Source organism: Gossypium arboreum, chromosome 11 (genome assembly GCF_025698485.1).
Source record: "Gossypium arboreum isolate Shixiya-1 chromosome 11, ASM2569848v2, whole genome shotgun sequence".
Lineage (NCBI taxonomy): Eukaryota > Viridiplantae > Streptophyta > Magnoliopsida > Malvales > Malvaceae > Gossypium > Gossypium arboreum.
Window position 1 is genome coordinate 1,880,199 of NC_069080.1, and position 19,355 is coordinate 1,899,553.

General features: G+C 33.1%; 3 protein-coding genes across 5 annotated transcripts in view; 1 reads left to right on the forward strand and 2 right to left on the reverse strand.

Moving 5' to 3' along the window:
- LOC108454334 (uncharacterized) overlaps positions 1 to 19,355 on the forward strand; it is a 95,657-nt gene that overhangs the window by 54,988 nt on the left and 21,314 nt on the right. The gene's annotated exons all lie outside the window — the stretch shown is intronic.
- Positions 1,143 to 10,850, reverse strand: LOC108455119 (DNA-directed RNA polymerase IV subunit 1-like). Its single transcript, XM_053021052.1, has 18 exons — positions 10,753 to 10,850; positions 8,839 to 9,010; positions 8,365 to 8,485; positions 8,134 to 8,258; positions 7,653 to 7,955; positions 7,289 to 7,444; positions 7,055 to 7,150; positions 5,011 to 6,963; positions 4,223 to 4,392; positions 4,066 to 4,132; positions 3,861 to 3,979; positions 3,436 to 3,581; positions 3,080 to 3,339; positions 2,819 to 2,992; positions 2,589 to 2,726; positions 2,224 to 2,480; positions 1,759 to 1,870; positions 1,143 to 1,662 (listed from the first exon to the last, which is right to left on the reverse strand). Exons 2-18 carry the CDS (start codon positions 8,947 to 8,949, stop codon positions 1,492 to 1,494), a joined length of 4,479 nt encoding a protein of 1,492 aa, XP_052877012.1. The 5' UTR covers positions 8,950 to 9,010; positions 10,753 to 10,850; the 3' UTR covers positions 1,143 to 1,491.
- On the reverse strand, positions 15,105 to 18,291 carry LOC108454684 (uncharacterized). Of its 2 annotated transcripts, none has more exons than XM_017753217.2 (10): positions 18,217 to 18,291; positions 17,954 to 18,090; positions 17,730 to 17,860; positions 17,585 to 17,651; positions 16,742 to 16,794; positions 16,136 to 16,190; positions 15,984 to 16,058; positions 15,740 to 15,857; positions 15,533 to 15,579; positions 15,105 to 15,453 (listed from the first exon to the last, which is right to left on the reverse strand). In XM_017753217.2, exons 2-10 carry the CDS (start codon positions 18,077 to 18,079, stop codon positions 15,340 to 15,342), a joined length of 786 nt encoding a protein of 261 aa, XP_017608706.1. In that variant the 5' UTR covers positions 18,080 to 18,090; positions 18,217 to 18,291; the 3' UTR covers positions 15,105 to 15,339. The 2 variants fall into 2 exon arrangements, with proteins under 2 accessions (XP_017608706.1, XP_052877014.1); XM_053021054.1 differs by having other exon boundaries at positions 18,181 to 18,263.

Genomic DNA, 19,355 nt, shown 5'->3' on the forward strand with positions numbered 1-19,355 from the left:
ACAATTATCCATATTAAAGAATAAGTATTCGGTACATGAGCAATGAAAAGTTTTAATTCTACTCTGTACTCTTTGCATATTAAAATTTACTCTTTTTAATTATTTTAAATTTTTAATCTTTACTCTTCAAATTTTTAAAAATAAGTTTAATTGTTAATGCCATTTGTTATATGACATTAATTACTAGATCAAATTTTTATTTTAAAATATCACACCAATGAATTTAATAAAAAATTTAATAGTGAATAGTTGATCCTTGAATTTTAAAATATGAAAAATAAAAAGACTAAATTTTAATTCGTATAAAAACTTAAAACATATTGTATGTTATGCATTCACTTCATTCTCAACTAGCAACTAATAATGCACTATTTTTCTTTGATAAAATTGTGAAAAATTTTATTTTCTTAAAAATAAAACAATGGTAAAATGAAAAATATTTCAAAATGAACTCATGTGATTTGGTCTAAGCCTTAATTGTCAAGAACTATTTGTCTACAAAACTCATCCGGTTCAAGTTTCCAGGGGGCAAACGTAGGTCTTTATTAAGTTTTTGGGTTCATATGTAGGTGTTTATTTGGATAGCTTCTTTTAGACATAGTGTGTACGTGTGCAGTGTGGCTAGAAATTGTTCACTCATAATACCCACTTTGATTCAAGTTTTTAGAAGAGTAAATGATATGTCTTTATTTGAGTAACTTCTTATGACGTAATGAGTGCTAGACGTGTTCATAAGCCGAACCTAAGTATAATATTAACACATTTTATACTTATTTAAACTCGGTTCAACTCGAAATATAAGTTTAAAATTACAAACTTATAAAAGCAAGCCAAGTTGGGCCAAGATTAGGCCTTGTATTTTCAAGCTCGAGTTTGGCTCATATTTTAAACGAGCCTAATTTTTTTGTCCAAACCCATTTTTTAAGTTTAATATTTTTGTTCAAACCCTCTCATATTGCAGGTGAGTGTTTGAATTTAAATAAATAGTTCAACCCATAAATAGGTTTAGTACGTGCATATGCATGTGTAGTATGTGTATATCACTAACCTAAAAAAAAAGAGAATCATTTGGGAAGAAAACAATGATATAATGGCTGAAATAACAATGTTACTTGTATTTGTCACAAGTATATCAAGAAATACAAATCGAAAATTCGGTTCGGAGCTTCTCGTTGCTGCTTCGACTAGATCTTTTCTGCTTAAATTTGAAGAAAAAAAAGAAAACAAGTTCCAGTAGAAGGAGCAACAAGAAGCTGAGGATGACCCTATTTCAACAACAAAAGAATACAAACAATGTGATCTTTGAACAACATTGCCAGTGCTGTGAGGCTAAGATCCGGATTTGATCTTTCAAGTAAAAACCGGAAATTTATCAAACTGTTCAATGGAGAAAGTTTTTGTATGTCATTGCTGTAGTTCTTAATGGCAATCAATTTGTATGAATGGGTATCTTTTCTGTATATTAGAAGCACATGTGCTTGTGGAGCCGGTTTACAGATTACCGGATTGTGACCATTTTGACTTGTAGGATTGGACCTTATCGGGGGCGATGACCTCGAGAGCCCCGATAACGCATTTATGATACGAGAAATCTACGATTGTCCCATCGGTCCTTGCCAAAAGAAAGCACCGAGAATTTTTATGTTCAGGGTGATACCCTACCTGAAAAAAATAGGGGAACGAAGATCAAGAAACCACTGTATCCGTGCGTATGTATATGAATAATAAATGTTAAAACTCCAATATGTTTTAACATACCTTTATTTCTTGAGCTCCAGATCCGACCTTCTCATCTCTTCGAGGATGAAAGTACAATGCCATCATAGCGGAATTCCAGTCAGCTCCGCTTAAGCGGTGGCCAATAGGAGACCTATAGTCAGCAAAAGTATAAACTTAGAAGAAGTAAATAACTACGAGACCGAGAAATTAAGAACACGAAACATGTCTAGTCATTTTTATCGGAATTGATGTTGAGAATCAAAGCACTAAAGACGAGAAATCAGGAGATATCATAAGCTATCCACCATTCTAAGACATACATAGCAGTGCAACAACCTCAAGATAAAGGGTCAACTTGGCATATAGTCAGAATTTAGGACAGACTTATTGAAACCGATTATAATATAACATCACCAAAATCTGGAACTATATGGCAATCAGAGAACGGAGAAGCACGACCAAACTGAACAAAGAAGTTAAACAACAAATTGGAGGAAAGCTTACTTGTGCAATATATCCTTTAAAGTACGCGAAAGCCTCTGAATGTCATTTAACGTCAGAAATTCTCTCAATATTTTTGTTTCAATATTTTTCAGCCGTTCAAAGGCGGAATCACCAAGCGCATCCATAAGTTCAGAGACATATTTCTCGGACTTGAAGTTACAAGCTTTGGGTACTTCGAACTCTACATCTTGCTTCTGAGAACCATCAATATTTCCAAGAAGCTTATACACATCAACCGGTTCGGTGATCCTTTCATCCTAAAAATTAACAACGGCATGAACATAATTAGCTAGTTATTTCTAAAATGCATCGTTCATATAATAACTTTGACAGTACATTATGTCGCAAGACATGCATAAATATACCTTCATAGAGTACAATATATCAAACTGTGCACCGGTCCCGATGCGAGGAACTCTTCCCCATGACAATGCATCAATGGTCCCCTGAAGATCATCCGAAACTCCTTTCTTTGCAGCTTTGACAAAGGAAGCACTAGGATTCTGCCACAAATTAGATAAGGCTAAGTCGACTTTAAAAACGACATTTACTTGGCTTAAATTAAGAGCGTAAAGCTAGATATAATGATACTAACAGAAAAGCATGCTTGCATGAAAGGAGATGTGACAAACGCATGTTCTTGTCGTAGTCTCAAGCCTTTTGAGTTTAAGCCAACAAACTCCCCGGTAACAGACAGACAATCGGCGACAAGATGCAAATGCACATTTAGTATAGTTTTGCCGGTATCTGATATAGCGCTCTTGAAATTCTGCATTTAAAATAGCATGAAGCAAGTTAATTTAATGCAGTTAACCTGTAGAAACATGTGGAGTGATAACAATGACGTAATAATTACATTGAGAAAAAATTTCGATCCAGAATCTATGCCATATGCCAAGCAAAACTGATTAATATCATCTGGATGACTACGTGTCCAGTCGATCAAATCCATTATTGGAAGGCAATCATTCATAAGCATGCCCCAGAGGTTTGTTTTACTAAAACCACCTGTTACAGCTACCCTCAAGTAAAGTTCACCAGGAGAAGTTTTATGAGATTTTGAGACTTTGAATCGATCATTCCATAAAATTTGCACCTTCTTGATCTCCGGGAATCCTAAAGAGAATTTTATAAATTCAACACCAAAAGAAGATGAATGAGATTTCGAATACTAGTAAATTTGGACAAAAACGGAGAACTAGAATTACAAACCTTTTACAACTGCTTCCAGAAGAGAAGGTAGCACTATGGCTTGAATCACATCCAATTCTATATGAGACTTTTTGGAAGGCTCAACAATCGTGACGGTGATACAAAACCTATCATCTTTATTTGGCATGCCAAATTGAGAACAAGACCTGCCATTCAATCAAGCAAGTCAAGAAGCAAAAATAAATTCTGTGAAATAAATCAATAATGCTAGTGGACATGTTTTATCTCCAGAGCTGGCAATTTCGCTGTTTTGTTTAACAACCCCAGCAACTTCCCACGGATATACATTCTAAGGATAAGTTGGCCTAACTTAAATGGACAGATATTTTGATATTCATTGAACTATGTAAAAGATGAATTACATTGTATTAATAGTGTCAGTGAGTAGTTCTCGCAACAATGGGACATGCTAAGGGGGAACTTACTCGCTTGTAACTTGGATGTCAGGCAAATTGATTTTCCATAATTTTTTGGCATTGGCGCAGTGCATCTGGAGAGAACCAATAATAGAATGCACTGAAAGGCGCCTCCTTTTCATGGTATCCTGTAAAGTACAGCATTTTATTGGGGGGGACACTTGAAAGTCGAAGATTTATCATCATTAAAAATACCATTTACCTATCACATTACCTTGCACACATGAAAATGGCAAACCCAAGGATTGAAACAGTTTTCAGTTGACTTCTGCGGGGAGTAGCTATACCATAGGACACAGTTAAATCTCGAGTAATAATAAGAAAAGCATAAAACGAGAAAGGACGAGATTATAAAAGAAACAAAAGCTCACGTTATTAAGACAGTAGATACAATATCCGAAAAGATCAATCTCTCCAAATAATTCTTGATTTCTAAAGCCGCATACTCGAAACAATGTCTCCCCTTTCCAAGTTTATCCGAGAAAAATAGCGTCATAATCTGGTCGGAATTCCTTCTTCTAGAACCACATTCAAGGACCCTCTGAGCAAGATAATCAGATTAATTTCTTAGCATTCTAACATGTGCAACCATTTTTATATCAACCAACTAATTCGGGATTCACACCAGCTTGCCATCAGAAGCGAATTTAGAGTGAAATTTTTTTTTTAGTCTCCTAATAAATGATAGTATTAGAAGTTACTATAAGTTAAAATTGCACTTTGGCCCCCCAAAATAAAAAGATTTCTATATAGTCCTTTCAAAAGCGATGAAATCATAAGTGAATACAAGATAAAATTACACTTTAGCCTCACAAAAAATTTATAATTCAATTCGCCCCAACCCCCCCCCCCCCCAAGGAACTTCTGGATTTGCCCCTGCTCACCATCCCATCAGGGCTAAAACTTTGGTGGACTGGATTGTGGTGGCACATATAACATAAAAAGAACATGGACATTGAGAAGCAAAATGCATGGAATTTGACCATAAGCACATTCAAACCATTTGCTTTTAGTTCTGAATAGTGTCAAGTTGTTCCATGGTTCTTAGGAACTATATTAGGTAGGTTTCAGCACATTACTAATTTGTATCCTTAAATTTTTCTTTAGATGAGAGACCACGGTTCTTAGCAACTATATTAAAGAGAAAGAGAGAGTTCACCTTCAGGTTTAACAATGGTGAAGTTTCAAGTAGACTAATCGGTTGATCCAAAGCACTATATGCAGCCTCAGAAATGGCACAGGCAGACAATGAACCAACAGGTTGGCCACCTGTTCCATCAGGTAGGATACTGCCCTGACTTCGTATTTCATTAGCAAAACTAGTTGCAGTAGATGTACCCTTATCACTACCATAGCTGAACTGAACAACCTGATCTCCATATGCATTCCTCACAGTTCCGTCATATGATGCACATAGATCACGCAAGAAGAACATAAGCCTTCGTGACAGTGTCCCAGGAAGGTCAGCATGGTCGCTGAAAGAACTGTCTCGACTAGTAACCGAATGAACAAAACATTCTAGTGGATTCAGGCCTGTCATAAAAGAACTTTCGACCACAGCATATGGGATAAAATTCGTTGCAGATTCAACAGTATCATCACCGTTCTGGGTTAAGCCCTGAGATTTTAGATCATTCCATTCAGAACATGAGAGTTTTGGAGGAAACCTGAATGATAAAGGTACAAGTGAACATTGCAGTCCAAGACACATGCTATGCTGCACTAGCTTCAGCAAGTTACCCTTGCTCCCTGCTTTGAACATGGTCAATAATGAATTGTCTTTATTTGCATATTTGTATGATAAATTCTGGATATCTCGAAAAACTTGCTTAAAAGAATCAACAGAAGCTTGATTAACTGGCGCTGATATTTGCTTCTCATAACACATCCGTTCAAAATCAAAACTCACAAAACCATCAATTTCTTCATTATTTCCAGCAAGGAAATCACGGTAGGAATCAACCATTAACTGCTTAAAGTTGCAAGTCAGCTCTGTTTCTTGGAGACCATAGAAGATTTCATCCATCATGTTCTTTCGTGAATTTGAATCAGAAGTTAGGTATAGGTCCAAGAGTGAAACGCTCATACCCCTCATCGATAACCACTCACAAAGAACTTCCTGAGCACCATGCAAAAAATCAAGGACCTTTCCTCGACAATTTTTAATAAGACTTTCAAAAAGGTTGCCATCAGCATCTCGGAACCAAGAAGATCCCTCGGATGAAGTTATAAGCTCCCCATTACGGATAACAACATCACTTGGAGCAAAACCATAATCCAATTCGGGAGGAAAGAGCATGCTGAATAACTGCTTTCCAGTCCAAACAGGATTACTCAATAAAGGAGCTTTGATAATTGCTGGCGATGGTGAACGATTGGGACAGAACATTTCAAGCTGTTGCATTTCGTACAAGTTCAAGAGAACCCCCTCACCATTGACCAAATAAGCAGCTGATAAACTATCATGACTCAGTGAAAGTAGATTTCGACCATTTTGGCCATTAATTAGCTGCTTATTCAAAGAAACAAGCTCGCTGAGCTCAACCCTTGTGTTGATGGACTGAGGAACATAGCCATGGAGGCAATCACCGTCAAAATCTCCACGAAAAGGGGAACAAATAAGGGGGTTTATTGAAACAGAGGAACTCACAGGTAGAACTTTGACAGACAGAGCAATGAAAGAGTGCTGATGTATAGAAGGAGGTCTGTTTATAAGCACGATATCCCCATTATTTAGGGGCCTATAGATGATGTCCCCCAGTCGGATCTTTTCATTATGATGAATTCTAACTAATGTACCTTCTCTCCTAATGCAAATCTCACCCTTCTCGAGAATACGCAAATTACAACAAGCTTTCAATCTTTCCTCGTTCCACTTGTTCAGTTGCTCAGCAATTTGCAACCTCTCTGCAACAGGACATGGTATACCAATTTCCGATGGTTTAAGATTTGGATTTCCGGTAAGAACCATGCGGAAGCAATGGTCATTTCGCTTTCCAAGAAGAACGTTTTTCATGTATCTTAAACCAGACATGTTAGAAACAGGATCTTTATTCCTTATCAGGGCAAGGATAAGTTCATTATCTTCATTTGATGGCTTCTCCTGGAACAGCTGCACAATGAATGTAACCACAGAGATGGAGCATAAGATTCCACGAAAGTTGAACCAAATACAAAAAAGAAAACAAGGCACTGTAACTTGCCTTTGAAATTTTTAGGCATTCCAATACATGGGAACTCAATTCATTAGCTACTCCTCGGAAATCAACCAGTCTCTTGTAAAGCCTAGTTCTCTCATCCTACAACAAAATCATTAACCAGAAAAATAAGTAAAATGAAAAGAAAACAGATATAATACACATAATCATATAAACCATCCACATTAACCAAGGTTATTTTAGCATGTAAAACAGAATGTTCAAAGTAAAGATGCTTACAAAGATCAAGCGCTGTGAATTAGAAGATCTATGCGTGATTTCTGTCACTCGATGACTATTGGGTGTCACAGGAAAGCAATTGAGGAAAATAGAGTCCACATTCTGAATGAACTTTTTAATGAACTCTGGATCAACATCCTTCAATAAATAATGAACCTGAAAACCATCAAGCAATATGCACCCATCAATGTGGTTAAAAAAAAAGGGATTGTTAACATGAAGGGGGAAGCAACACCAACACCACAATGTAGTTAACAAAAGAAGCACAATAAATGTTCAAGGTTGGCAAATACCAATGCCAACAACGCGATATAGATAACAAAAGAAGCACCGTAAAACAGTGAATTGGAAAAGAAAATGCTACCTTTGCATGTGATAGGACCCTTCTACGTGGTTTCATCAAACCATCTTCTTCTTGTTGTTGATCTTTTGGAATAAAATCCCAATAATCAGCAGGTAAGGCTTGCCTTCCTCTCTTTCGGACCATCATTAAAGAATCTTCACTTACCTCTACCACAATTGTGCTTTTTTTGAAAAGCTCTTTAGAGGATATCTTGAATGTCATCGGTGGATACCAATCAATTGAGTTCCCCTGTCGACCAGAAATAATTAGTAAAAGAATAAAAGGTAAAAGAAAAAAAGGATTAAGAGCACAAGAAGCCAGACAAACTTACAACACAATATTTACACCCCTTGCGTTGACGTAGTTTGGATGCCGACTTATCTCCCTGGTACATGCATGACAATGAAAACATCAACACTAAGAAAGTAAACAAGCCAGTATGGACAATATGATATTACATGACAATATGATGATCTGTTTAAGAAGGTGTGAGGTATGCAACCTTTATCAATAGATCTTTGCGAATTGATTTACATCCAGGGCAAATCTTATTTAATATCTGCACAACTTCTGATAGATAATATGGATTGATTATTGGGTACGGAAATTTAATAACCCCAAAATGACCTAAGAAGACAAATGGAAACAAACCGGTGAGTTTTCAATGGCTATATAATGAAACAAAACTTAAACAGACATGGATATCATTTAAAGTTTTAAATTTGCCATTCACCTTCACAATGTCCCAAATCTCTGGCGTCACAGGTGGTGCAATGATTCCTCAAATTTGGGAACCCCAGCTTAGGGTCAGACACCTGACTTGATGCAACAATTTCCATGACTGACATCTTCTCCTGTCACAGAATCCGAACAGAACAATGACGTCCCAAGTTGTTAAGAGGAAGGGAAATACTAACAATAATTTAAGGAAAGTGCTACATGATTGTTAAGTTGCCATGTCTGAAACAATCTTAAAAACCGAAAAAAGTAAGAAACAGTGACTAGAAAAAATATAAAAAATCATAGCTGAATAAGAATATAAATTCAATTCAAATATTATCACAAAAAAATCAGACTCGCCTTCCTTAAAGTTTATCGTACAGCAGGTGTGGATTGGTTCTACTAAATCACTCAACTCAATCGTTTTATTAACAATTCCAACATAGAGGTAAACAAATAAATAAAAACAGCAATGAAGTATACTTACATTATCTTCATCACCTGATACATTAAACTTTATGCCAGTCATAGTGGCAGCTAGCACTTCTTGCTCTTCAGACAAGTCCGTTTCAATGGAGGTCATCGGCTTTGACTTCATGTGATCAATCAAACAACCGATATGGGATGCCCTAAAGCCTTAAACTGAAGATTGATATAAACTACAAAGAGAAAAACATGATGATTAAACACTTGAATTACAATAATTAGGGTTTAAAAACATAACGGCCATTTGAAAGACATAATAAAGGTAAAATAGCGGGCACTACAACATGCACCAGAAAGGGATAACGTGATCCATTACCAAACCAAAATCGGTAAGAGATATCAAGCTCATAGAATGTTAAATTCATCCGCTAAAACATAATAAATACGAAAATGCCTGGAGGATAATCTCAGTAAACTTTACTAGAATGCGTTAATTAAACACAACAAGCAATAAATGGATTCGAAAAAACCAAGTACTAGTGCCAAGCCGAAAAGCATGCATTACATCATAAAACTCCATATACCTCTATGCATTTAATAGCTATGTTTCCTATCCTAGTCTTGTTTACTTAACAAATACATCGAACAAAGCCTGATATATTGGAATAAGCATAAAATAAGAATCTAAACCGCTAGTTATAGCCGTTGTAACGACCGACAATTAAATAAGTCTACTGATCAAATTTTCAACAAGCATCTTACTCACATATCAATCGGTCATACCGAAAATGCATGATCTACTGCCTAACCACTTATAAACCTCGACACGATACATAATCTAAGTTCTTAATTAGGCCAATCAACACTAATTGCCAACACATAATCTATAAGTCATATCCTAGCCTTGTTTACTCAACAAAGATGGCGAACAAAGCCTGATATGTTGGAATAAGCATAGAATAAGAATCTAAACTGATAGTTATAGCCGTTGTAACGGCCGACGATTAAATAAGTCCACTGATCAAATTTTCAACAAGCATCTTACTCACATATCGATTGATCATAAGTAAAATGCATGATCTACTGCCGTAACCACTTATAAACCTCGACACGATACATAATCTAGGTTTTTAATTATGCCAATCAACACTGATTGCCAACACATATCTGAGTTCTTCATTAGTCCAAACAACACTGATTGCCAACAGAATGATAACAGCATCACTGAATAAAAGCAAAACATTGAACAGTATGTACATATATATATATATATATATAAACACCACATAACTAAGAAATGAAACATCATTGTCACTCATTGTTTAATCAGTAGTTAAAAGAGAAAAAGAAAAAGAATCCCCTGCTTTAATTAGTTCAAAAGGTTATAACTACTGCTGATTTAATGATCAGGTCCATTGATGAACATGAGAGTTCCAAGCACATTGTTTTAAAGCAAACAGTTTTATATCATAAACAAGAAAAAAAAAACGTTAACCGAAACCGCCATGAAAAACAAGAAGACCACCTAATCAACTAAAAAATGACCCAGTAATCATAAGTCTAGGGGCAAAACAAATATAATATCAAAACAATCAACCAAAAAGACAAAAACCCAAATTCAGAATAGACATAAAAAAGCAAGAGAAGTAAACATTGATCACCAATCCAAACAAATAAACATCCAAAAAAGCCATTGAGAATTTAAAAAAAAAAAAATCCATTCACTTTTGCTTAACAAAGAAGCAATGTACTTAAAACGATACTCTTTGATGCTCTCTCAATGAGTAGATAAAACAACAGCTAGAAAAAACAAAAAAAAGCAAGAGCTCTTAAGATTTTAAGATTTTAAGAATAGGACCGTTAATGAGAGACTTCCTCACAGTGAAACAAGCATACTGAAGAGAGCAAAAACAAAACTGTAAAATAAAAAAATGAAAATGAAAATGTAAAGATCAAAATAACATAGAAACCGGACTTGTTCTTAACAGAGAGAAAAAGGGCGCCGCTGGATTATATCAAGGATAAAAGATATATTAGATAAAACAAGTTATCGAGTTCAAGCACCTGAGGATCAATGTCCAAGAGTTCAAACAAATAAATAGCTCCTTTTTTCTTTTTTTATGGAAATTTATTATTTGTGGATTTTTATTTATTTTTTTTACATTGTAATAAGGTGAAATTACAGATAACAACAGGTGAGAAATATTAAATTTACTAAAGATATATGAAAATAGTGGGTTATTATTGTAATTTCATTAAACTGCTTATTTGGATTTCCTAGGTGTACGTTTTTTTGGTAATATATGGTATGTTAGGGCCACCTTTGGTAAGTTTAATTGAATAATATCGGTTTCAATAATTATAAAAATTTTAAATGAAGTTTTAGTTGAAATGATAATTAATTCGGTATTTCAATGTAGAAAGTTTTTTTATTCTTAAATTCAAATCATTTTATAAATTTTATATAAAAAGATTAATATTTTCTAATAATATTTGTTCGAATAATTAATAACACTAATTGAATAAAGATTTAGCTATTGAACCGTAATATTGTGTTCTTGCGGATTGACGAAGCAATTTCCTGTTGATCCACATGCTTTTAAGGATATATCTTTAGTAGTAGCGGATCAATTATGAAGAAAGAATTCTTCCTCCATCTTAGGATACTATGGTTAATGTGTAATTGTTATTATTTTAGACATAAAAAAACACCAACTCAATAGATTTGTTTAAGAATTGAGTTGTTCTTTTATGCCAGAAGATTATTGAAAATTTAGAAATATTTAGACAAAATTATCATATCAAAAAAAAAATAAGGCATTAGTAAAAAAAAAGAAGAAGATAATATTTAGACAAAATTACCATATCCAAAAAAAAAACTCGAGCTTCAACATTCAAAATTTGAGCTCTATTCATCTCGTTTTTTAGTTTATAATATGCTTTTTTAGGGCAAATTTTGATGTTAGTCTTTGTATTTTGACAAATTTTGAAACTTAGTCACTATACTTAAAAAGTAAGATATAAAAGTTCTCTTGCTTTTCTTGTTTAAAAACTCAATCCTATCATTAATATTGTTAGTATTTCTGTTAAAATCATCAATTTGACATATTGATTAGAATACTCTCATATGATGTATATAATTGATAAAAATAAACATATTAAATTAACAAAATTGATTAAAAATACCGACAAAGATAATGATTAGGCTATGTATAATTTTAAAATTGAAAAGGTAAGAGGATTTAGTTTTTACTTTTAAAGTATAGGATTAACTCTCAAATTTTAGAGAAGTATAGGGACTAATAGCAATTTTAACCCTTTTATATTTATTTTATATAGTATGTAGAGCTGTTTTTTCCTCCCAAAAAGGAGAAAAAAAAATAGGCTTCAATGATATGTTTTGGCCTGGAGTTATTACACTTTTTCTGCTTGGTTTTCATCACAAGTATTATAAAAATATTAATTAATTACTTAAATAATATGATATTAAAATTATTTATCGGAATAATATGAGATCTACCGTACAGAATCAGATTGACACCAAATTGTCATTGAAATTGGCGATTTATGATTCTCGAGGTGAATTTTGGCCCCAAATTGTTGAAAAAATAAAAATAAAAATAAAATTGGGAACCAAATTATTTTAATAAATAATTTTATTTCATTACATTTTAGAAAGAAAAAAAACCTAAGCCTAGCTCTCAAGATTAATGAGTTGATAGTTGATCTCGAATATAAATTCATACTGTATGAAAAATCATAATTTTAAAAATATTAAGTTTGTTTATGTTTAATGGTTAAAAAGTTGTTTATGTTTAAATAAAATAAAAATATATAATTGGAATATTAAATAAAAAATTAGGCGAGCAACGTTGAGTAATCGTTTATAAATACGGAAAAATCTGAATAAAATTTGAAATACATGGAGATCCTTGTACTAAAAGTTGAATTGCATTTTGCCCTTTCAACTTAAATAATAAATAAACTAGCCTTCGCACGTTAGATAAAAAAGCAAGTTAGTCATTCAATTAAAAATTTTATTTATTTCTATGGTTAAAATTTGATTCCTATACGTCAAAATGAGGTCTATGCGGCACTCCACGTATTATTGTCTAGTTATTCTATCAGTCACATCAGTTTTTAACAATACAAATGGATGAAATTTTTAACAAAAAGGACCAGTTAATTCTTTGATATAGTCTACATGGACTAATTTGCTCACTTTTTTAGTAGAAGGAATAAGATGCAATCTGGCTCATAATACATGAGTTTCCATGATATTTTTAATAATATCATGCATAAACTATGTTGGAACTCAACCTCGCCATAAACACACCTAATATAGATAGTAGTATACTTGATTTCGCTCTAGTTCTCATTGGTGTGCACCGTTCCAATAATAAACCAATGATAAAATCTTTTTTTCTACACTGATTAAAAATTCTAGTTTATACTGTACTAGTCACATTGGTCTGTCCTGTCCAATTTTAATCACCCTGATCAAAATATTATGCACTAATTGAAGCATGAATAGTATTAAAAATCTAAAATTTCTAACTTTTACTGTTATGATAATGAAAAATAAAATCGTTTATTGGATTATTATACCTTAAATTGATGCATAAATATTTTATATTTTAAATTTATTTAATATAATTCATTTGATATTTGTAAAATATTTATATATTAATAATTTTTAAAATGTTGATAAATTGAAATGACACTGAATAGATTGGTATTTATATGCATCAATTCTAATAAAAAATATGTGTCTATTGATGGGATATTAACTTTGTTTTAAGATTTCATATAAAAATAATTTAAGACAAAAAAATCATTCTTTAAATGCTCATTGTAAAAATATTTTATCAATCAAATTAGTAGAGAATTAATTTATGACATCTCCGTAAATAGGGTAAACTATTAAAATAGTTATTTTATTTATCTTAGGTTACGTTTTAGTCACTAAACTTTTAATTATCATTAACGTGTAATGATAAGTTAACGTGGTATATTAAATATAATATAAATGACTAAAACGTAACATGTCAAACATAATAACTAAAATATAATCTAAAACAAATAAAAATAATTATTTTATAGTTTACCCCATAAATAACATAATATAGATTCTAGAAACAAATTCTCACAAAATCCAAATAAAAGTACATGTACAAAAAAAAATGGACCAATGTGGCAGACAAACGGCGGAGAAAAGGACAACGAAAATTTTTTCGACGCCGAAGCCGTACTTCTTACTACCTCGACTTTTTGTCGCTAAAGATAGTTTTACTCGACACCTACTAATTTTCTCCGACAACTTTATTAGCTTTTAACATATAAAATTAGTACTTATTTTTAATGTGTGTTTTGTTTGAAAATAAATAAGCATATTCCACTTGGTAAAAAAATCCATATATTAAATATTATTTTTAAAATATATGAATTACTTGAATTAAACTCCAAAGGTATTACTTGAGCAATTTTTTTATTTAATATCAAAAGATAACAAAAATTGAATTAACTGAGATTTAAAAAATTAAATATCATTTATATCTAATTTACTATTCATAAAAATTAATTATTTCAAAATTCATAATTATATTTCAGTAATTAATTGAAATTTTTGTATTTCGAATGTTATACTTTCTCTTTTCATATTGTTATAATTATGTTTAAATATTCCATATTCATATATTTTTATCGTATTAGTAATGGTGGTGTTTTATTGGAGTCTCAAAATTTTGAGAAATTTTCATTAAATCCCTTAAAATTTTAATTTGGACTCTTCAATTTTTTATTAAATCTTTTAAATTTTTAAAAGATAAAAGTAACTCTCCTCAAAAATTTATTAAGCCCCCAACATTTTCAAAATGTTAATCTTATCATCTTATATTAGATCTTGAACTTAAAATTCCATTAAGATATAATGATGGGACTAGCGGACTTCAATCCCCCTTTAAATGAAATTTTTTCATTTAAACTCTTTAAAATTTATAAAATTTTAAATTAATAAAATTACAATTTGATCCCTAAGAATGATAAAAGTTTAATTTAATCTTTTAAAAATTATAAAAATATAAGTTATTAAAATGGTGAAATTATATTTTTACTATCTTAAAAATTATAATTTAATTTCGCCCTAAAAATTTCTAATTACACGTCATCACATGAAATTCTTTAAAAATTAACATTTTTAATATTAAAATCAATTCCAATGACAAAATTGAGAAGTTTCAGAACTAATGTAGAATATTTAGTACAAATATAGGTGGCTACACAATACTAACTCTGGGTTGAGCCTCCAAACAATAAAATTCAATCCCGTTGTAAATAATTCGTCGAGTTTCATTTAGAATCAAATTAGATAATAATCCAATCAAATAAAATCTATAGCTTATAACAAAATCTCAAAACAGTGAGATCAAAAAATATCATTTTTTCCCACTCACTGAATGATAGCACAATGCCAGTCAAAACCCTAAATCTAATCTCAACACCAACTATAAATGGCATTTCTTAACCATCCAAGATGAAGGACCATAAAAACCCTATGGAATCATTAACTTTGTTGCTCACCATTGTTATTGGGTCGACGATAAGGCATAAATCTATGATCCTTAGCAGCATTCTTTCTTCTCCTTTTCTCGATGAAGGATTCGAGTTTTCCGGATGCCTGATAATATATCATTAATTAGTCAAAAGTTACTCGAATAGGGAATATTTTTTAATTACAAGTTACGTGAAATGTATACCTTGAGCTTTTTATACTTCTCGATGAGCCTTTGCTTCCGAATTTCAGCTGCAAAGAAATTATCTGAGTTAGCACGATGCAACATTCTGTAAAAGGTTAAAAACTAATGTAATAACAGTTGCTTGTTATAGTCCTCGTCCGGTTCCAAAAGCACAAAACAGGAAGAAAGCTATAGTAAGTGAGAAAGAGGAGGGACTCGTGACATTACATTTCTTAAGATAGTAAGGGCGCTTCCCGTGCTTTGCTGCTTCTTTTTCTTTCTTCTTGTGTGCAGACAGAATCACTGCATCGGTATTCTTTGCTGACTCGAACTTTAATTGCTTGTCCTGATATGTGATACAATGTCAGAAAAAAGTTGATAATGAGGTGCTTCGATATATCCAACAAAAGACCACAGATTAAAAACAAGAGGCAGACTATAGTAATTTCTTTTGAATAATATATATACTTACAATCCAAGAAATATGGTTCTTTAGTTCACTAACGACTTTCGGGTCTCTGGCTTTTTTAAGTTGTTTCTGCACCTCCTGTCATATCCGGGAAATACATCGTTGAAAAACAACGGTATAAACACACAAAAAAAAGGTCAAATGGATGATAATACCTCTCTTTCAGCTGGTAGGTTGTTCTCAAACAGAAAATTATATCTTTTTCTGAATCTGAAAAATGAAAATCAGCTGCGGACTAAGGAAAGCGAAGATGTAAAAAATAGACATCATCCTGTAAGGTAAGTCAACCATCGGCTTTGACAAGACTTTGACCATCAAATGCTATATCAATCAAGAGGTTGAGAAATAACATCCAGATGAACAACATGAACAGATGTATCAAAGCATAGCTCCATAGACTGGTTAAAGATAACCTAGTTTTCTTAATATTTTCTCGTATTTCTTCCACTATTCTGGATATGACATTAATCATTAAGTCCCAATAACATTTTTGCGGTGGATTTTGTACATTAACATATGAAGCTCAACCAACCAATCAAAAAGTTTTCCTTGAAGATCAAGTAATAGAGTACTACTGACTAATACATGAAAAATTTGGCATCTCAGTCGTTTGTTAAAGATACGCACAGGTAGAGTAGACTTAAACTAACTTCATGTAGGAAAATAAAAGTTTTAATGGATCCAATATAGAGCACAGCACATGCAAAGCAATAAATGACAACAATGAAAATAATTGAATGATACAGAGAGAAGACACTAACCCCTCGACGTCGAGATTACCACATAAAGATTCAAAACGGGGGTCTCGTACCACCTGAACATAAAGAAGCAAACGGATTTAATTCACCTCTTATTGTTCTTTATTCTTTTCTAGTGTTGAAAACATGAACCAGCAAGTGATACTCTCTCCCAAAAAAAAAGGATCCCAAGTGTTGTGATTTTCCATTAGAATCAATGCTACAATAGCTTGGACGCCGCAATAGTAAATTCTCAAAAATAAAATTTTGTAAAGGACAGTTAACTAAAAATGGTCTAAACTACTAGAGATGTGACATTTACAAAATAAACCATATGTGCAGACCATTTTTTTTTACATTATTTGTCAAATTAATCAAAATCTAGAACTTTACGGCAGGATCATGATTGCCACTTATAAGCAAACCAAATTAACATCAATAATAAACATAAAGCTGTGAACTTTAACAAAAACCCATGACCACAAACCAGAATATCAAATTCAATAGTTTATGTGCTCGGCCACTCGGGCAACTGAGACACAATTAAGATATTCAAAAGCTCTCCAACCCAACACATAATTCCATTAGAGCAGAAGTTAGATGCTTAAAAACCAAAAGAACATAAATTTGAGCAAGTAAAACTACAATTATAGGACTTAATGTTCAATTAATAACAAGTTATTCTAATTCCATTAAAAAGAACAAAAAAAGGAAAAAATTTCAAGAGACATAATTTAAGAGAAATTGTTCAGCTAATAACATGTTATTCTAAATTCCATTAAAAACAAAAGCCAAGTTTTAAACTTCAAAAAGGAAAAAAAAAAAGGGGGGGGGGGAGGGGCATAATTTTAAAAGAACATAATTTACCTTTTTAGGAGCTTGAATAACCTGTCTAAATGACCTTACTGGCTTCTTGCTACTAAGCTCCATTGGCCTACAAACAAATAAAAATTAAAAGAAGCCCTAAAAGAAAGCAAAAGAAAGAACCCTTCTCAAACTGTAAATAAGATACCTATTCTTGTTAGCGCGACGACGCTTGGTCTCTGTTTGGGGTTTGCGAGAAATTGAATCAGTACCATCGGCTCGTGCTTTTTGTAGCTCTTCGAATGTAACTTCTGCTAATTCACGCTCTATCTCTTCCTCCTACAATAATCCCAGAAACACAAAAGAAACCCAATCAATATTCAATTGACAATTGAAGGAAATAGAATTCAAGCTATAATGAAATATACCCACTTCATCAGAATCAATGGTGTCATCGGATTTCTCTTCTTCGGATGAAGATTCGATCTCTTCTTCTTCTTCACTTTCCTCGAAGTGGGTTTTGCTCGAAGTTGCAATTGAGTTAAAGGGTTCCTTCATTTTTTCTGAATCTGAGAGTGCAAAAAAGTTCAAATTCAAAAACACAATACAGAGAGCTAACTAGGGAGCGAAACGAAGGCGAAATAATAAAAAGAGCGAACTTAATGATGAAGAAGAAGGTGCCGTCCGAACGTAACCTAACCATGGCCTCTTAATGGGCTGATCGGGTTTCGATATGATTTTTTGGGTCAAATTCTTTTTTTTTGGTGGGCCGGGGGGGTTTCAAATAAATTATGAAATTCTTTAATTAGTCTTTTCTTTTCTGGTTTTTTTTTTTTTTGAGAATTTAATGAGTCTTTTCTTAGAATAAACCAGTTCCTACAAGCTCCACACGACACGAGGTAATTGACTGCTACAGGATGATGGCAACAGCATTGGTTCTAGTGTCATGGGTTGCGAAGGGAAACTTGCACCCATGACGGACTTGTACGATTTATCGCTTTTGAGGGAGGTCATTTGGCCCAATCAGACTGGTCCAGTGCTTGGAGAGATTGAAAGCCCATCTCCGGAGCTTGGCAAATATGGAAAGTAATATTCAAAGATATGCTTGGCAAATATGGAAGGGAATCTTCAAAGATATGCGATCCTAGACTTTAATGTAATCTTTAGAAGATACGATTCTGTAATCTTAGAGATGTGATATCTTGATAGCTTTAGATCTTGGCCATTGATATATTTCGATCTGTACCGTTGATATTGGGAAGGCTCAACTATAAATAGAGGCCTCCCCCCCTTATTGTATTCATTCATTGATTAATAGAATTTTGAGAGCATTCACTCAAACTTTTCTCTCAAGTGTTCTTATTTTTCTGTGGCTTTTGTTCATATTTTGATATCGTTCTTACTTCGTTCTTTTACTGTTCTTCGTGCGTTATTGAGAGGAGTTCCATTGAATCATCAATTGTTGCGAGATAAGCTGACTTAGGCGTTTTTGAGCGGAGGAACGCTTAAGGCCACACGGATTGTTTGGGAAAACTCTAAGTCCGTGACAGTTGGTATCCGATCTAGCGTTCAAAGGCACCGTTGAACGATGTCGAAAGAAGCTGCTGAGAATGTTGATGGAATGGAGACTCGTTGGAGGGCTAGGAAAGCTAGCCGTTCGAGGGACATACTGTCGACTTTAGAAGATCGAGTCGTCACTCTTGAAGAATTCGTGGGGGATGTCAAGGAGAGGGTTGATGATATCGATGATAAAGTCAATGATGGGTTGCAGTCTATGCAAGAGCAACTCAAAGAGTATGTGTTGGATAACATTGAGAAGATGACGAGTAGGGAT

Coding starts and splice junctions, on each gene's coding strand:
- LOC108454684 (XM_017753217.2), bottom strand. CDS start 18,079: ATGAAGGAACCCTTTAACTCAATTGCAACTTCGAGCAAAACCCACTTC. Junction 17,861..17,953: donor ACACCATTGATTCTGATGAA/GTGGGTATATTT, acceptor GGATTATTGTAG/GAGGAAGAGATAGAGCGTGA. Junction 17,652..17,729: donor CGTCGCGCTAACAAGAATAG/GTATCTTATTTA, acceptor ATTTGTTTGTAG/GCCAATGGAGCTTAGTAGCA.
- LOC108455119 (XM_053021052.1), bottom strand. CDS start 8,949: ATGAAGTCAAAGCCGATGACCTCCATTGAAACGGACTTGTCTGAAGAG. Junction 7,956..8,133: donor GCAAAGATCTATTGATAAAG/GTTGCATACCTC, acceptor GTGTTGTAAGTT/TGTCTGGCTTCTTGTGCTCT. Junction 2,993..3,079: donor GATCGAAATTTTTTCTCAAT/GTAATTATTACG, acceptor TTTTAAATGCAG/AATTTCAAGAGCGCTATATC.